Genomic DNA, 18,284 nt, shown 5'->3' with positions numbered 1-18,284 from the left:
TTAATTTATCTATTTTTAAATATAATAGTATAAGTATGTATTTATGTGACTGCATATTTATTTATGATACATGTTTCAGCTCTGCTTGAAAACAGTCAATTCTGTATCGTAGCTTTCAGTTAAAAATGTTATAGGTTAAATGAAATGTTTCATTTGATCTAATTCAATATGAAAAGTCATTGACAGTATTAATATAAGGTATCTAGTAATACTAGAAAATGACACATTAATATTCATTGTAATATTAACATGAAAGATTAGCAAATATTAACAAATATTCATATTAAAAATAAAATTGATCTACCAGGTATTAAGAGAGGAGACACTAAGTCCAACTAGAGAATTGTTAGGGACCAGCACCTGGGGTTTTACCTGCTCTATGAGGGCTGCGTTTATTGCTTTAGTTGCATTTCCCTTTCATGAGTTTGGCAGGAAGCATTTTCTGACTGTGGAAATAAGATATGGAAGTGGTGGGAGGAAACACGTGGTAAGGTTTAAGAAGTTCGTGCCAGGAATTTTTGGTTAAATTAGAAGCGGTCAGTAGACATAATATACGTCATGCATTCATCTCTGACTCTTAAAATGTCGCTTGCTGTTCTCTTACTGTCTGCTTAAACTCCAGCCAATGCAGCTTGGCAGATGTTAGCCTGAACACTTCCTGGCAGTGCCGTCGCGGCAGGGTGTGCGTAGAGATGGAGAGTGTCTCTGTAGCGCTCAGGTGGATGTAGGAGTCACAGGATCCTGCCTGTGAAAGAAGTGCAAAAATGCAAACATCTGAATCTTGAATAAAAATACACCGTTTAGTGTTATAAATGAGATCTGTTTTGCATGAAAGCTGTTATATATAAACTTGCTGATCCATTGGATCTCAAGCTGCTGGATAGGTCAAATCTTACTGGTTACCAAAATGTGGGGAGGCAGCGGTGGGAAAGAACAATCATCGTATTTAGTCAGCTTACGAATTCAGATTTGAACCCAGAGTTGCTCTGGTTGGGGGTTCCAGTGGAGGTCAATCCCTGTCAAGAACCAGACTGTCCTGAGAGTTTCCTAGGTGTCTGTTTGCAGTCTGATGTTCTGTCTAGCCTGCGACTATCCCCCAAACCCCACTCTCCCACCCTGGGGCTCAGAAGATCAAACTCCACGGGGCAGTCATGATATTTTTGCCTGCATTCCTCCATTGCTCTGACCACATATCTCTGGTCTGGTGATTGCTGCTAATCTGCACTTTAGTGCTTTCTGTCCTCAGAAACTAGATTTATATTGCCAGGCATAAATGACGTGCAGCAAATCATTAAGAGAAAACATCTTTAACACCCTTTGTGATGGTAAAAGGAAATTAACAATAAATGCAACAGGAATTCACACATTAAACCGATGTTTAGTCTTATAAGCAGTCTCCTGGACCCTTGAGCAGTAACATTTAACAAAATAAATATGGAAGCTGCAAAATCCTTTTGCAAAGCAAAAGAAGTGGTCTATTTTGGTGTCAGGTAGAACTAATGTGGGAGAAGAAAAATTGCAAAATATTTCCCATTATATTAAAATAAATAATGTGTTGTTTTCTTCAGAAATATGACTTCTAAACTTCTTTTTGTACAGGTGTGTCTCTCTGCCTGCATCTTCCTATCTATAAGTGGAAACTACAGCACAATAAATATCACTCCAGAAATAACACAGGTGATTTAGAATCTCTAATTTTAGCTGCTTCCTTCTGAAAGCCATTAACTCATAGTCATTAGGCTACCCCGAGACTGGTCGTGACTTAGAACTGTCGATGAGACATAGGGAGGCACCTCACAGGAGGTAGTTTAGGTGTCAGTCCATGCTTACTTGCTTGCAGCTGTGCTGCAGGTACACCCAGTCAAATACTGCTTAGCTGAAATCACTTACAAACACTCTTCGTTTCCTTCGGTCAGTCACATTTTCATCAGCATTCGCCATTCCAGTGAGTGGCATGTCTCATAGATAATTTTAAAGGTAATGCTGCCAAAAAAATTATTTTCTGGGTACTCATAGAAAATGAAGTAATCTTTGATCTTTGTAGAACACATTGCTACAGCTGTCAGGAGCGGCTGGTGGAGAATCTCTGCCACTTTCTCAAAGATGGTTCTTTTCTGGAGAAATGGGTGTGAATTCACGGCCACCTCATGGCCACCTAGAGGTAGCTCACTTTTGAAAGCAAGAGATCTGGTTTGCTTCATCACTTCTTGTATGGAGCATTTGCTCATCTTTGTGGCATTCCCTTCAGCCTTTCCCAGCTCTGCTGCGTGTTCTTGAAGATGGGAGCCAGGGGTTGCACAGTGCTCCTCCGCATGTGGGTGAACCTCACAGTTACACAGTGGCATAACAAATTTCAGTAGTTAATCCTTCTTCATGCCCTAGTAACTCGTATTGTTATGTTTGGATGGGTTGGGTTTCTGGTTTTTTTTGGTTTGGTTCTGAAGTTTTTTTCACTGCTGAGCCCTGATCTGATGCTCCTATCATACAACTAGCATAATCCCAAGATCTCTCTCCTATGTGCTAATGGTCAGCCTAGAATGCCTCATTTTTATATGAGCTTTGTAATTTTTTCCGACGTCAGGCACTTTGGCTGTTTCCTACAGTCAATTTCACCTGGTAGTTTATTGCCTAGTCAATGAGTCTCCTAAGGTCCTTCTGCAGTTCTTTTAGTTGAGCCTAGTCTTTACTACTTTTCATTTAGTATCATCAGAATACTTCAGCATACTCGGAGCAAATGACCTTCCCAGACCACTTGTGGATATGCCAAACCAAATAGGACCCCACACAAGCTGGTGTAGGGATCCATGGGTGATGTCCCTTTATCAAAAAAAAGCTGACCTTTTCGTTCTGTTCTTCATTTCTATGTATTCACCTGTTATGTATCCATTTCCGAGACTTCTTTCTTAGCCTTATTATTTCTAATGTTTGGTGAGGGTTGTGAAAAGATTTCAGAAAGGTAATTTGACTGTACCTGTGGGATCTTCCACATCCACAGGCTTGTTGTCACCCTCAGAGAACTGTAACAAGTGTGTGAAAGAAGACTTCCTTCAAAGCTACACAGACTCTTCCTTAGTATATGTTTATTCATGTGCTTACTAATTGTATCCTTTCTATTTCTACTTTAAGTAAGGCCATTTAAGGGTAACTAATTTCCTCTTGTTTATTCTTGTCCTTACAGCACTGAGACACATTCATTAAGCTTGAGCTCCTTGATCTACCACAGATAGAGATAGCTACAGGGCTCACAAGTTGTTAATGACCTGTTTTTACTGTACCGACCAATTGACATATGTGCAAAGACAAAAAAATCCTGTGTTTGCACAAGTACTGCTCCAACAGAAAGGACTTCCATATGCCTATGTCCAAATTGGATAAAGCAGGGACGTGATTGTCCCCTTTTGCAGCAGTGAAAGCTAATAAGCTTAGAAATGCCAGCTGTACATCTGAATTACACCCAGGAGGAGGAAGTGAGTCTTTTAGAGCTTGATTTTCGGAAGTGTCAAACACGCACCCAGACTGTGCTGTCTCTCAGCGGATGTTTAGGTGCATCATACCTGTGGGCTTTTGGGAGGCTTAACACACAGGGAAGGTATCAAAGCTAGGAAACAATTTTAATTCTCAGGCATTTAGAAATATAGATTTAGAGAGAACCGTTGGGAAGAATTACTAATGCCTGAAAAGGCTGAACATTTGCATGCCAAGAAATTAAAAAGTGCCTTCTAAAAATAGCTTTCAACTGAAGCTGTTCTAGTAGGAAGATAACTTACTTGGCCAAAATAGCCTTTACAATGAGCCGGACCCAGGGAGCAGTGGGTTCCAAACACACTTGTCTGCCGCCTTTCAGCGTAGCTCTGCCAAGAAAGAAACAAAGACGTTAAGGCTAGGTGGATCCCTCCCACTCTCCTCATGTTTTGAAATTTATCTTAGCTATTTGTCAATTAAGTAACTGGAGGACATGGTATGAACTTTTGTTATTAAACTTGTTTGATATTTTCCAGCTAGCATTTCTGAGAGAACTAGGGAAAAATTGTTTTCCTATACTTTTTCTATAGTTGGGCATTTAAGTTTGGGGTTTTTTTAATGAATGATGTCAATATAGGTGTTTATGATGCAATCTTTTTAATGAGCCTGATGATTTTTTAATTTCGTTTCTGTTCCCTATCTGGTCATAGTTTAGCAGATCTTTCAGGAACTTAATTATCTTGGAAACCTTTTTTTTTTTTTAATCAAACCTGGGTGAAATTACCAATTACTAGTGAGGTGGAACCGGATGACACACAATGCTGCACAGAGGGTATGATTGTACAAGTATTACTTGTTTATGAAACCATAGTGAAAGCATAAAAACCTGAAAGCTGCCTTCTGTTTACGCGAATGCATTGATCCAGTTCGTGTGAATACTTCCTGATGTGAGTTTAAATGAAGCTTACTGTATCTTTTACTTTGTACTCACAAGGAGTTTACAATTTAAGTTCCACGCTCCTCGCACAGGAAAGTGCTCAATATGCAATTCTGACATAGGGAATAACTCACGGCGTTTCAAACTTTGCCACATGCAGACCAAGTTAGTGGAAATGGCTTGCATTCCTGTCAATGGGATCAAGATCGTATCTTTGATTGTCTTTATTGTCTAAATTATTAATCGTGCTTTGAATGTGTTATGGGGATCTAATTCTCTCCTCTGATGTTGGTCATAATTAAGATACTAGCATAGAGAGACTTTTAAAGTACTGTCTGTAACTGGCTTGTAACATTGGCAGGAAATTAGCTCATTCCTTTAGACAGAAGGCCTAATACCTTAGACTTAGTGCCTGTGAGGCTTTGCAGGGGATGTGTAATTCCACGCAAAGTAAGTAAGCAACTAGGGTGTGAAATGCCAAGTCACTTCCTCCTATTGAAAGCAAGATGCTATTTTGCAAAAGTGCTCACATGATTTCCACATCTTTGCAGCGAGGTCCTCTTTGGCTTAATTTCACATTCTGAATAGCCTTGGGAGGGATGAACTTGGAATGAGTGCTTATGTGCAGGCATTGGAAGCCTTTTTCCTCTGTCTTCGCCAGAGCCTTACCTGTAGAACAAAAATAAGCTATGTCTGGGTAAATGAACAATCTCATTATTTGCTCCTATGAAGCAAAGAGCATTCCCTTCTGTCAGCCTTATTCTCGTTACTCAGACGCTCTCATTTGCTGAAGACTTTGACATAAAATTACCTGCATCTGCACAACAGCAGCAGTTACATTTTCAGAGCTGTTGGTATGCAGATGCATTTAAAGTTAAACTTGTATCTCTGAGTGAAAATACTTAGATGTTTTCATAGCGCATTTGTGCCTGACCAGATTCTATACCTAAATTGCATCACTTGAACAAAGTAGGTTAACGTCATTAACGATGTCCGCATATTGTTTACTAGTTTCTGCCATGATCATCTGCTCATGTTTTTTATTCTCTTCCGCAAATTGCATAATTCTTGCTTGGAGGAAGCACTATCATCAATCTGCCTACCAAGAATAAAAGTACAAATAGGACAAAGTTGTCATTTGGAAAAGAGATGTATGGCCACATTTAGAAAAAAGGTCCTGTCTTAATTCAAACATTTCTTAAAATCTAGGGTTAGGCAAATATTATGGCATAGGAATAAACTAATTTCCTGACAGAAGGGTATTTTACCACCAGAAGTGGCCACAGCATCCTAACAGATGCAAATACAAATGATACTTTCTATTTCTGAATGACAATTTATTGAAGATGCGCATCTCTTGCAAAAAGTCAGCATTAACATAGCACAAGCCCACTTGCATTTGCATATGTATATTTATTCATTGGTTATGTGAGTTTTAAGAAACCATTTTCTTACCTTCTGAGCCTGCCATTAAGACCAGATAGAGAACCAAAGCAACAGCAACAGATTTGCCATCCATTGCTGTGCAGAAGTTTTCTTCTTGACAGACGTCCTGCTCTGGTTCTCTTTCAGATCAGGTTTTATATTGGAGAGGAGCGCTCCCAGCAGCCTGAGTGCTGAACAAGTGCGCTCCAGCACAACATGGGGGTTCTGTGCACACAGGTTTCCCAATACATGAGAGCGTTGCATAAGGAATCCAAATCTCTGCACGGTCCGCTCAGTGGCACTTCAGGATTCCCTAACATACTTCTGCTCCTGTATATTTTTAATTATGTCTTTAAATTGTGATTATTAGCCATCACTTTCTGTTTGCACTTCTTCATGGGATATTAGTTTTAAGCAACAATGCCGAGCTTGCACGTGGAAATCAATACAGCATTGCCAGGCATCTCCCCAACCCGAAAGAGAGAGACTTTTTTCCCCCCCTCTCTGAATGTAGAATTTCTATTCAGCTCTTTGCATTGAGTTTAAACGCCTTGTGCAAAAACTTTTACCCAACATAATTACAGGAAGTTTTCATCCCAATCTTACGGACTATATTTTGGTATGACTCTGATGAAGTTATTTAGCCAGTGTCTTATGAAGGCAAGACATAACTAGTTTCTCTTGTTCTCTGAAAGGATTTTGTCATTATCAGTTTGGCTAAAGGAATTTAGATGCTTAATTCTGTACTGAAAAGTTTCTCTAGTCATTCAACAGGAAATGATGAGCTTAAAATGACTGAGGCATTGTCACCTAAGTCACTTAAGCTCTTCTGAAAATTTCATTTGTTCAGAATATGACAAGAGAAAGTATCTGACAATAAGAGTTGTAATAACACCGGATTAAAATAAGCACTTTGGAAGTTACTTGTTTTTCTTTCTAACCTCATGCATCTAGAATAATCATAGGTGTTTAAAACAGAAGATAAACAAATGTCATCAGTGAAATCTCTCAAGTATTCCTCAGGAATCCGTTTCTAGAGTGTGTTTGGTTTAGTTATTGGGATATTGGATATTCTTATTTTTGTGAGGTGAAAAAAAGGTGGTCTCAAGGAAAGAAACTGGACCAAATTATGATCTGATAAAATATGTTGTCCATGTGAATTTCAGTACTTTACTCAAATTAAGGAAGCAATTGTGTTTTGAAAAGAAGGAGCCTGCCAGATGAGAGCCTTGGTATTGTATGTAGGGGAGATGGCAGTTTATCCTGGACATACACAGTGTCTGGCTTTTGCTCATTGGGGAGCAGGACAACACTTTGGATATGTTAGCTAAGACTGTTAACTAGTTCATAACTGGTTTAATTGTTAAGTGTCTCAACGTAAAAATATTTTGCCAGGAGAATTAGTAATTTCATAGAGTTCCGCTTTGGAGAGGCAGCATTAGCAAAGCAGAAACAACAGGGAAGAACAGCCCACATTTGACAAAGGCAGCCATCAAGTCCGAGGAGCTGCAGTGCTTCTCTTAGCAGCCTCTGAGAGCACCGAAACACGTTTTTGGAAGCGTGAGGGTTGTTGTTGTGCACCTAAGAAAAGTATCTTGTGAGTGCACACAGGAAAGAAATGCAATATTTTATCATTTCTAGCCAGCCTCTGAATCATGTCTCACCACTGAGTGATAACCTATGGAGAAAGAAGGGATATGGTTCGGCTGCTGTGCAGGTGCCCTGCCTGGGGTCCTGGGAGCGCAGCCATTGCTGGTGTTTTGGACAGAAGAATTTATGAGAAGAGCCCTTCTTTGGCTGTGATTCAGCTTCTAGTAACTTGACTGGAATTTTCCTGGTGACAAAGGTTACGCGCTTACCCTAAGTATCTGTATAGCACCAAAACTGGCACCAAAGGCGCCAGTCCTTTAGGATACACACATACTTTTATGGGCATGCATATAAAGTGGTTCTTCCCTACCTCTCCCCATTCTTGGCTGATATTTCTGACATGCTTACCTCCAAATTAGATTTCTGACAGAAGCCAGCTTGTAAAAATCTCTCAGAAAACAGGAAGGCTTAGTGTTGTAAGACAAGTCTGAACAAAACCTTTTCCCTTGAGAAACTTTGTCTCCTTTACATTCTGAGGCTGAGGTCTAGCAGGCTGTGTAATGCAGTGCTGTGGGACAGGGGCAGAGATGGGGATAGGGAGCAAAGTGTGGTTGGAATAATTGTCATCTTGCACAAGAGCTTGCTCAAACAGTACCAGAAACTCCCTTTTTATCTTGCGCCATGAGCAAACATGAGCCGTTTGTGCAGAATCCGGAGTGGCACCTTATTGGAAAAGACGGAAGAAAAACAAATACCAAAGCATTTGCTCAACCTTCCCATTTTCTCAAGCGTTTGCTGCTTGTATTCCAGCCACTTCTCTGTAAATCGCTGTGTCACAGGCAGATGTGTGGCCCTACAATCGGACCTCTATTTCTTAGCATTTCTTCTGATGTAGTCCTCCCTCCTCACTGGAATTAGGGAGGATGCTCAGTGACTTCCTTCATGTTTATCAGGCTTCCCTGCTTATTAAGTTAATGAAAAACCTTGCTCAGTGCCAGATTCTCAGCTGATGTGCTGCCTGAGCACCACCACTGCTATGGCCTTCGAATTTCTGTGACTAACCGTTATTTGTTCATTACTTTCTATCTGTGAATTTTATCACCCAGACCTCTGAAAACACTGAGTCTGGCAAGAAGAGAGGAAGAAAATACATCATTTTTATAATTCCTCCTATTGGAAACCATCTGCACTCACCAGAGGCAAGAATTTGCTGTTGTAATTAGCTGCCCCCCACAACTCAGCCACCATTTGCCCTTTTGAGAACCCATTATGTGATACAAAATGAAAGAAAATGCATCCTCTTTTTCAGTTCTGTATTTCAATAAGGAAATTCATAACACACAATATTGAAGTTAAAACATTTTGACAAACATTTATTAGGTATGTAAACATAAATATTTTCCATAAATAAATAAATAAATGTTGAAGACCAACTACATTCTTATGCAAAAGTAAATAAATATGTAAAACTAAATAAATAAAAATAAATATGTAAATAAATAAAGTGCTTTTTTCTAACCAAAGATGGCATTAAAATATATGTTTCTACCTTCACATCACTAATTTACAATAAATAATATCTTGAAGATGATGGCACAAAAACTGATGACTTAGAGTTTTGGCTTCCTAATTTTGCAAGCTCCCCTCTTCCGGTCAGTAGCCCACTCTGAGTGGCAGTGACCTAGGTACAGTTGATGGTACCTGTCTGTGCTTTCCGGGAGAGAAGGAGTCGCTGGTCTTTTCCTAAAGTGTTAGCAAAAAGGGAAGGTGTCATTTAGTGAAAGCTCTGCTGAGAGTGCATTGCACTGATCCAGCTGTGTTTAGCAAAAATGACTCCAAAATCATCTCCATCTCCTTTCACAAGGCATTTTTTCTGCCAGTTTTTTCTGGTGTCAGTGGTTTCTCTCTTACATAATGAGACCTCTTTAAAAGACTTAAAAATACTGTTGTCAACTAACTACAAAAACAGGGAATTCATACTCTCGAGGTGCTGTTAGAAGTGTGACTGGATGAGGCAGGAGGAGGTGAGCTGCCAGAAGCTGGATGAGCATCTCTCCCATTTTTGCCTTCCTGGAAGAGTTACGACATTTTTCTTCTTCGTCTTAGGACACTGTCTCAGGTTTGGCATTTGCCCTAGAAAGAAAGAAAATGGAAAAGGAGACAATTAGAACTTGTCCATGGAACAGGTATCACTCTCTGGAATCAGATGAAATCTAACACTAAGGGTTTGTGCTTCTGTGTCCAAGCCCCTTAAAAGCCGTTACTGAACCTAAGGGACACTGGTACATTGTGACCTTTTCACAAGTACTCAGTAACTGTGGGCTTCCATAGTTTGATGCTTCACTTGACACCTCTTGGGCCTGATTTTTCCCCACTCATCTAAATGCCATTAGTTTTGAAAAACTGATTGTTGCTTTCTACCATTGCAAGCAAGAGAAAACCAGTTGGTTAATGCCTGGATTTCCCGAGCACTTGAGCTGCAGGTTTTAAGTATGCTTGTGCCGTACGAGAGATGTAGCTAACTTTCACGTGGGGTGTGTGGCACAGTAAGGGATTGAACCCAATGCTACAAAGCTCAAAGCACTCACAGTGTTTGTCCCAGTTAGTGAACACAAACGGTAGTAACTACCTGAGGAGACAGAATTTTTGAACGCTTTATGCTGTACGTGTTTGCTAGCTCATTTAAAATACAGTTTTTGGTAAGCCGTGCTCATTGAGAACAAATGACTCACTTGTCCAGAATTGCCTTGATGATCAGCTTCACCCAGGGAGCAGTGGGGTCCAGGCACACTTCTCTGCCGTCTGTCAGGGTAGCTCTGCAACCGAGAAAAAAGGAAGGGAAAAGGTCTACTGAGTGAATTCCAAGGCAATTTCCCTTTTCTTTCATAACATTGTTCTGGGTGTACGCTTGCATGTTCTCCTTTACTTTAAGCTGTATCAGTTGAGGCTGTAGCCTAACATAAAGTTTTTTATTTTTAAATGGTTTCATATCATCTCGTATCTGTTCATTTGAATGCATTAAATCATTTGCAGGACTCCCACTCTTTCTAAAATTGCTTCTTTTTTTTCCCCAGCTTGCTTTGTATTTGTGATGGCATTTAACTGAAGGGCTAAATCTTTCCATCTTGATTCAGAAACTATACAGCCCAGACCGTAGGAATCTTGTTACAGTAAGAGTTCTGGAATTATGACCAGATTATATGATTTGTATGCTAATGGTAGTTTTTTCATTGACTTAAGTAGAAGTGTGATCATATTTTTGACCTAGCTGTTAAAAATTCATGTTTTGATCACTTGCTCAGCACGGCTCTGTGAGTTTCATTCTCCTCTCACGTGCTGGCGCAATTTAGAGTTTTAGAAAGTTATTTGCTGTCTGATGACTGCAGGTTTAGGTTGAAATATTGCATGGGGTGTTTAAAAAGTTGATTGGCAAAAACAGCACGCAGCTTATAACACGTAGCATACGGTTCGTAAGAGCAATGAGCGTTGCTGTTCTGCATTCTGAGTAGCTGCGCATGCTGGCTTGTTACATCTTTCAGAGAACTCATACATCATCCTTAATGTAAAATCTGTTTCCTTCTTGTTAAGTAATCGGGAGGATTTTGCAAAAGCACTTACATGACTTCAACGTTCTTGCAGTGAGGTCCGCTGGGGATGAGGTTCACGTTATGAATGAACTTGGGATGGATGAACTTGGAATGGGTGCTTACGCACTGGCACCGGAGTTCAATTGCTGAGCGTGGCAGGGCCTTACCTGTAAAACAAGAAGAAAAAAAAATGTGGACTGTTTCACTGTTTCCACAGGAAGCACAACATGTTCTTTTTGCTTACGGTATCAGAATAGTTATTTGCTGCACTTGCAGGACAGCGTAGTAGCTCCCCGGTCAGCATTTACACTAGCAATTAGTTAGGAGAGCTTTAGGGGGGACTTCTTTACCTTTTGTTCCAACCGCTGAGATCAGGAGAAGAGTCAGGACAGCCGCCACAGCCTTGCCCATCATGATGCAAGAGTGTTTCTTCCTTGTGTCGCCTGGGTCTGGTTCTGTGGTGAGGTGAGCTCCCGCAGCCCCAAGGGTGGCTAGTGCCTGTGCTCCAGGACCTGCCGTGCTTATATACTCCCTGTGCACTCCAGCATCACGCGTGCGTCATACCAATGGAAACTCTGAACCTGTAAGATGCTACTGTGACATGAGTCACAGGTGAGTGGGTAAGCCCCTTTCCCTAGATGACCACGAAATTGCTTTTCATTAACAGAAAACACTTATTAATTAAAGAAATATAAAAACATAGACTATGTACAAAATTGCCCTGTACTTAGTTTTGTGGAATCTATAGGGGTTTTGTAATACTCTCTTGTGATTATTTTCTTCTGTACCTTCGTACTTTTGCTGTCACTATTATGTTACTCTCTGTAAATTTCCACTTCTGGTGGAAGGCGTTTGATCTGTGATTTTCCATCTGTGTGTCTTTGGGCTTTGATTTTTTTTTTTCATTTTAAGACATGATAGAAGTAGGAGCTAATACTTTGTAGAAATGATAGGTACTAGAACTGGATTTTAATGAGCTCCCCTTGTCCTTATATGCAATTACATTTTTAAAAATCTTTCTTTATATGCTGAGATAACTTCTGCAGAAATAATTACAGTACTTTTGATACATTAAAACCTAGCATCACTGAAATAAGCAACAGAATCCAGACTGACTTTGTCGTAACATTGAGAACATATGGAATATACTATTATGATATGATTAATTGCTTTGCCTTATCAGGTGGATTTTTTTTGAGGATGACTGCTTCTTCTGGAGCCAACACTTCTTAACTGTTTGCTGCTTTGAATTTGGGCAGAGGAAAGTTCTAAAAGCTGCTGCAGGATTCAGCTTCTGAAATAAATTGAGGCACTTTTGCAAATTTAAATTTGACCCTGTAAAGAGGAGATTTCTCTTGATTATGATAAAATTAAAGGAAAAGTGAAGATGCGATAATGAAGGAGGATTATTCAGATAAAGTCAGAGATGTACAACCATTTTTATTAACAATAGAAAATAATACTAAAGCGCAAGTGGGCTTTTTTTGGGGTTAAACATTAAGGAATCCCCCTATTGTTCTTCTGCCAGGTAATGGAGACGGTCAAACGAACACAGCATAGGAAGAGATATGAATGCATGTAGGTTTATGTTCTCGGACTCATCAGGAAGGACACAGAGATTTATGTATGCCAGACTGAAATTCACTTAATATTCCTGTATATATCAGTGTCTGTAGTTTTACACAATTAAGTTTACAAATAGTCTTAGAGGATGTGTTCTGAATAGTAGCCTAATAAGATGTGTAGATACGGAATTAAGCACCTGTTTTTCCTGTACATTTTCAGCTTGCAGTGAACATAGCTGGATTAGCTAATGTGAGCACATAAGCACTTAATTACAGCCCTTCTGTGTCAAACCAGAGGTCTGCCTAGTGAGTATTCTCTATTCAGTCATGGCCATCAGCAGATGTCTAGGAATGTGTAAGCAAAGATCAAGTGTGTTTGAGACTTAACCCTAGTAGTTTCCCACTCTGAGCCGGGTTTCATTTGATGCCTCCTGATTCTTTTATGGGAAAACAAGAGTTAGGTATTGATCCTTTTCCCTGATTTCCATCTCCTTCATAACTCTGTAGACCTTTATCATGTCTCCAGGTGGTCTCTTTTTACAAAATGTTGTCCTCTTGCCTGATAGCAGCATAGACTGGGTTGTTCATTCCTATCTCTGGACTTTTTGTTTCCCCCTAACACACTATTTCCATGCACAGCAAACTGCTTACAGAAATACAAATTAGAGTATCAATGGAAATGTCTTCTGGCTTGCATACAATGAGAAAGTGGAAGTATAAATTGCACTGCCTGAGGAATGTAGACCTCCTTTCCAAATAAACCCAAGAAACTGTCTTTAATTTCATTAATGATTTTCATTAACTCAAAGATAAAAGTATTAAGGTATTGCTTCTGTACTGTGTATGCAATGAAGGTGTTATTCTTTGTCTTCATTGTGTAAAACCTACTGCCTGCTGTGTTCTAAGGAAGCCTTACTTCTGCTTCCTTGATCCAACAGGTAAGATGTTTGTGGCTCTTGTACATTACTACTCAAATATAAAGAAAGGGCTTAGGTGTCTTACATCTGTCATATATGACATAATAATACATTTGTTACAGTATACAAATCCTTATATGGAGCAATGGGAACACCTGAGTAGAGTTCTGGAGCCTGTTTTGACTTGTGATTTAAGAGGTAGTGAGCAGAAGATTTGGCCTGCAAAAACCCCACAGTCAACAAAGATGAAATTCCTTTTGTGGTTACAGAGAGAAGTCAGAAAAGACGAACCATAAATGAAGAGATCACATGGTTTATTGTAAACTCTTGTGATTTGGGCAAAAGAGAGGAGCTGCTGTTTCAATTTATTTACAAGGACCTAATTTTGGAGACGTAGGGCAGGTGAATTAAAAGCTGCTGAATTTCTAATGCATACAGTCTCTGACTAAAGAGAATAATTCCTAAGCCTTTAGTATGAGTATCGTAAATAATATCTGGTAGCCTCCAGCCGAATAAACACTTTTTTCATCATAGCAGTCATAGATATAGTTACTGAGAAGCTTCCGTTTTCTTGGTATAAGAGTACCTTAACACCTACCAAGTGATAAGATTTCTGAGAAATGATGGGCTTATCAGCAATGTATGACACACAGGAATGCAGACTCTCCTGCGTCCGACTTTTGTCATTGATGTGTGGTAGAGAAGTCCCTGTCCAAATCACATGGCAAACTGGTACGTGCTAGGTTAGTTCGACTCAATTTGTAGGTGCTGCCGCAGGCATAAAATTCGCTAATTCCACTAATCAAGACTTCCACATCAGTTATGCAATGGCATACCAAAGGGCAAGAGAGAGCTTGAGGTACCCAAGTGAAAATAATTGGAGTTTCTCAGATCATTTTCTGTATGCTTCTCCCCAACTTTCCCTGACTTGTGAGTGACCTGGAACTTTACATTTCCTTGTGCTCCCATGAGCAGTGGGGGATTTCTTTCCCCTGGGAAAGTCCTTGCACTGCTCTGTCCTCATCTCCCTCATTGATTGCTCACCGGTATCTTTAGAAATCCTGCCTCATGCCTGGAATTCTAGATCCAAACATGTAAAAGATCATTTAGAAATAGCTGAGCAGCTGTGTCAGTGAATGTGACAACTCCTGTTAGGGGTTTTTTTAAAGCATATTAGGTTCAGCAGGAAAGGGTAGTCCTGCTTGAGCTTTAGATTTCCTTCAGGCAAATTCTTCCTCTTATTTTCTTATACTTCTGTGACCCTGTATGCAAAATCTGTGCATACTTTCAATCTGTAAAGGGAAAATATCTCAACTTCTTTGCGTCTTTGTCTGGCAGTCTGGGTCTTCAGTGTCATCTGTATTTTGGTGGCGAGACAGTCTCTACTGTGAACCTTACCTGAGGCAACTTGAGAGGGCCAAACAGAGAACTTACAGTTACAAATACCATATGTCTTTTCCCCTAACTATTTCTTAATTAGATAGCAACAAAAACCACAAGCTTTTAAGTTTGCCAACTGTCCCACTGAATGACTTTTATATGAAAGATATGGAACAAATGGCTGTAAATAGACACGCAACCATGAGATACATGTTTAGTACCTATCTTCCTGATCAGCTTCAGCTGTCTGGGTCAGCCCTCTACAAAAATATTTGTTCTCTTTTGTTTAGTTAATACGCAATTCTGAAAGCCTAACTCATTTTGATGAGCCCTTCTTCTCAGGAAAGAAATTCATGTGGTTGTCTCTGCCCCTCTTCCTGAAGCTGTTTATGCTTGATATTTACCACCATTAACAAGAATGGAAATTGCATTCATTTGTTTCTAGAAGTGCTGGGCATGGAGTGAAGTGTGTGTTCTGAATCAGTCCCTACTGGGCAGGTGTTACAAAGGTCACCGTGCGAGTGCTTTAACAAAGGAGTATTAATTAGTCATAAGGTTGCACAAAGTTTTCTGAGAACAAGGATGGGAGCCAGAGCTCTGCTGTACTGCAGTGCTACTTCCTCACAGCGCAGGAGATGATGATCCCTATTCCTGTATTTTCCGTGCGGTCCGTGATTCTTGCTGCAGAGAAGTACAGTTGCAACACCTATGCTGGTGAATATTTTTTTCCATCTACACTGCTGATGAAATCTCTGGTTTAGAGGCAGGAGAAGCATCTTCGAGTTCTGTCTTGAGAAGACCTGGCACGTGGATCTCCCTGCAGCACAAGCAAGTGCTCCAGCAATACACAATTATATAACACATCCAAAACCATCGCTATCACTTCTTTCTCTCTCTCCTGATTTTTCTGTTAGCCGGCTTAATTTCCCTTTGTTCATCTTGCTAGCTGTTCTGCGTCTTAGTGCTATGCATTTAATACTCCACCCTTCCAGCTGGACTTCTAAAATTCATTAATGGCGATGTTGAGCATTGCTTCAGCAAAGTCCCTGAGCCTCAAGGAGACTGTTTATGGTTGACTCAGAACTTTATTCACAGTTTTCAGCAGTTTGAAGGAATCCAAAATTGCAGTCCTTCCTTTTTGTGCCCTTTGGCTGATTCACAATACAATCAAAAGCCATTTACTGATCAGGTTTGATGGAAAATATCTGCCTTTGTATATTCCCGGGGTTTCCCTGTGTATGTAGTAACTGCGTAGGAAATGAAGTCATCTCCAGAAAGGGAAGTAGTATTGGGGGGGGGAGAAGGAAAGGAAGAAAACAGACAGGATGCTGCCTGAAGCATGATCAGGGTGTTCATGCTACTCAACATGCAGCAACTTTTTCAAAGAAAAAGTGACCACTGTGGTTTAACTGCAGTAGTTGCATTTTTAAGAAAAAAAAAAATCGCAGTAGGGTTACTCAGGGACTTTCCACTATTTCAGCTGGTATCTCCATGTGTTGTCTTTCATATTAAATAAATACCTTTTTTATTAATCATTGTAAATCACTGAAGACCAATTACAATACATGAGCCAAAGAGTTACTCAAACAAATATTTTAATGTGACAAGGCCAAGACTTCCAGGACAGAGCAGAAACAGTAGTTGAGAATAAGGAAAGGACTGGAGAAGATACTTGGGAGTAGCACTTGCTCACACTCCCTCCCTTACTCCCTGGCCTCCCCTTTGCAAGTTTCTATCCCCTCAGCTGTGCCAAAACTAGGAGTTTGTTTTCTAGGTAGCCTTTGTCTGCTTGAGGGAGGAGGGTAAAATAAGGACAGTTTTTCCAAAGCTATTGCATTTTCAAGCCTATTGCAAAGCAAAGCAGAATTAACAACCCTGTGCTACATGGGTATTGCAATTCTAATCATCCGCCTACTGGTGTAAATCAGGGATAAATGAAAATCAACGGAGTCACGCTTTGGCATTGGATCTAAATCTGGAGAGAACAAGGTCCTGAACTCAAGGCAGTGAGATGATGCGAAGCACAGCAGCTACTAGGAGACAGAAGAGGGTGCATTGGCCTCAAATTCCTGTGTGTAAATCATCAAGGCATTTTTTATTTCCGAAGTTTCAGCTGTATGGAGGAAAAATCAGTTTGAACGGGAGATAGAGGGCTTACGTGTATGCTTCTTGCCTGCACCTGAGAGAACAAAGGGTGAAGACAAAAGAAGGTGGAGAGGAAGGGAACCGCAGTCTGCATTTTATCCACGAGGGCCCATCCCCATTGTGTGGGAAGCTGGCTCCTCGTGGGACTGATGGTCATTGAGCAGACTGTATGCACGTTTACATCACATGAAACCAAAACAGAGTTTATAGCTCCTTAAACAAAGGCCTCTGACACTGGAGCTGAGGAAGAATGCTCCTGGGTAAGTGCCAAACTGAAGGCCAAAATGGAACAAACGCATCCTAAGGAATCTGTTTCTGGTGCAGTCCTGCTGGTCGGACACTGCAGAAAGATTAGCTGACTCCAAGCAGGTAACTCTTCTCTGGAAATTAATTTCTGCTGGTGTATTTACAGGTTAAATATTTGCCCTGCTGAGTGCATAGCATCGATTTTTGCAGATTAACAATTTGGGTTTGTTCTGCTCTGCGGTATGTTGATTGTGAATATTTGCTGTGGAAGAGATTGGTTTTCCTTATTAATAGGTACAAATAAGGATTTGCATTGCAGTTGCACCTGGGTATTCCGCTTCCTCTTGCGGTTGTTACAGATGCTTTGCCGAAGTCAGGAAAGTCAGCTGAGATGGGACAGACCCCAGGTCCTCTCTCTTCCCACCCAGTCCTGCTCCTCAAGAAAAAAGAGCAAAGGCAGCACCTCCAGCATATACTTTTTCTGACTGGTAACACTGTGCTGGAAGGTAGTGGTTTTCAGAGGAACCAAACTAATTTTTCTTGTTACTGGCTTTCCATCTTCTTTCCTTCATTTCATGTTGTAATTTTGTTCCGATATCAAATTGAAAGCCCCAGGGAATAATTTACATTATTCTGACTTCTTGGCCACTCTGCTATGGAGGACTGCCTTTAACTCCAATGGATTTTGTAACACTGAATAAAAGTCAGCAGCAGGTCAAACAAATGCTTTGGGTATGACCTGTTTTGCCTTCTCCCACTCCTCATAGATGTGTAGTAGCAAACCAGAATACTGGTGTGACAGGGAGAGTTTGTGGATTTGCACCTTGTTTTTTCCCAAGCACTCACAAGTAGCTCTCTAGATTTTTAAAGGCCCAGTGATACGAAGACAGAATTAATATTTTTTAAGCCTCCGTAGATTGCCTGCAGTATTGTAGCACTTTTTGAAAGCAACTCTATTTGTCTGTAAAGTTTCTCAGATTTTGTGAACTTGAAATTAAAAATTCCGTTGTTTAGCAGTGTAAATCTATGC

The 18,284-nt window shown here is 40.3% G+C and overlaps 2 protein-coding genes across 3 annotated transcripts in view; one reads left to right on the top strand and one right to left on the bottom strand.

Moving 5' to 3' along the window:
• The window catches only part of RASSF6 (Ras association domain family member 6), a 90,684-nt gene that overhangs the window by 33,151 nt on the left and 39,249 nt on the right, over positions 1-18,284 (top strand). Inside the window, exon 1 of one of the 2 annotated variants that reach the window (XM_075501348.1) lies at positions 17,164-17,377. The exons of the other annotated variant lie outside the window; for it this stretch is intronic. The gene's annotated coding sequence lies outside the window, so the exon portion shown is untranslated. Of the gene's footprint in view, positions 1-17,163; positions 17,378-18,284 lie in introns of those variants that run through there. 2 annotated transcript variants of the gene reach the window in all.
• On the bottom strand, positions 8,842-11,557 carry LOC142408767 (interleukin-8-like). The gene is made up of 4 exons (XM_075499324.1): positions 11,352-11,557; positions 11,033-11,168; positions 10,147-10,230; positions 8,842-9,547 (listed from the first exon to the last, which is right to left on the bottom strand). The coding sequence occupies exons 1-4, from the start codon at positions 11,413-11,415 to the stop codon at positions 9,517-9,519; spliced, it is 315 nt and encodes a 104-aa protein (XP_075355439.1). The 5' UTR covers positions 11,416-11,557; the 3' UTR covers positions 8,842-9,516.

The sequence above is a fragment of the Mycteria americana genome, chromosome 4 (genome assembly GCF_035582795.1).
Source record: "Mycteria americana isolate JAX WOST 10 ecotype Jacksonville Zoo and Gardens chromosome 4, USCA_MyAme_1.0, whole genome shotgun sequence".
NCBI classification, from domain to species: Eukaryota; Metazoa; Chordata; class Aves; order Ciconiiformes; family Ciconiidae; genus Mycteria; species Mycteria americana.
This window is presented reverse-complemented; position numbering and strand designations above follow the sequence as displayed.

Excerpts from the sequence above, each read along its gene's own strand:
- LOC142408767 (XM_075499324.1), bottom strand. The coding sequence starts at position 11,415 with ATGATGGGCAAGGCTGTGGCGGCTGTCCTGACTCTTCTCCTGATCTCA. Across the intron at positions 11,169-11,351 it reads CTCAGCGGTTGGAACAAAAG|GTAAGGCCCTGCCACGCTCA; the intron begins GTAAAGAAGTCC and ends CTTGTTTTACAG. Across the intron at positions 9,548-10,146 it reads ATCAAGGCAATTCTGGACAA|GGCAAATGCCAAACCTGAGA; the intron begins GTGAGTCATTTG and ends CTTTCTTTCTAG.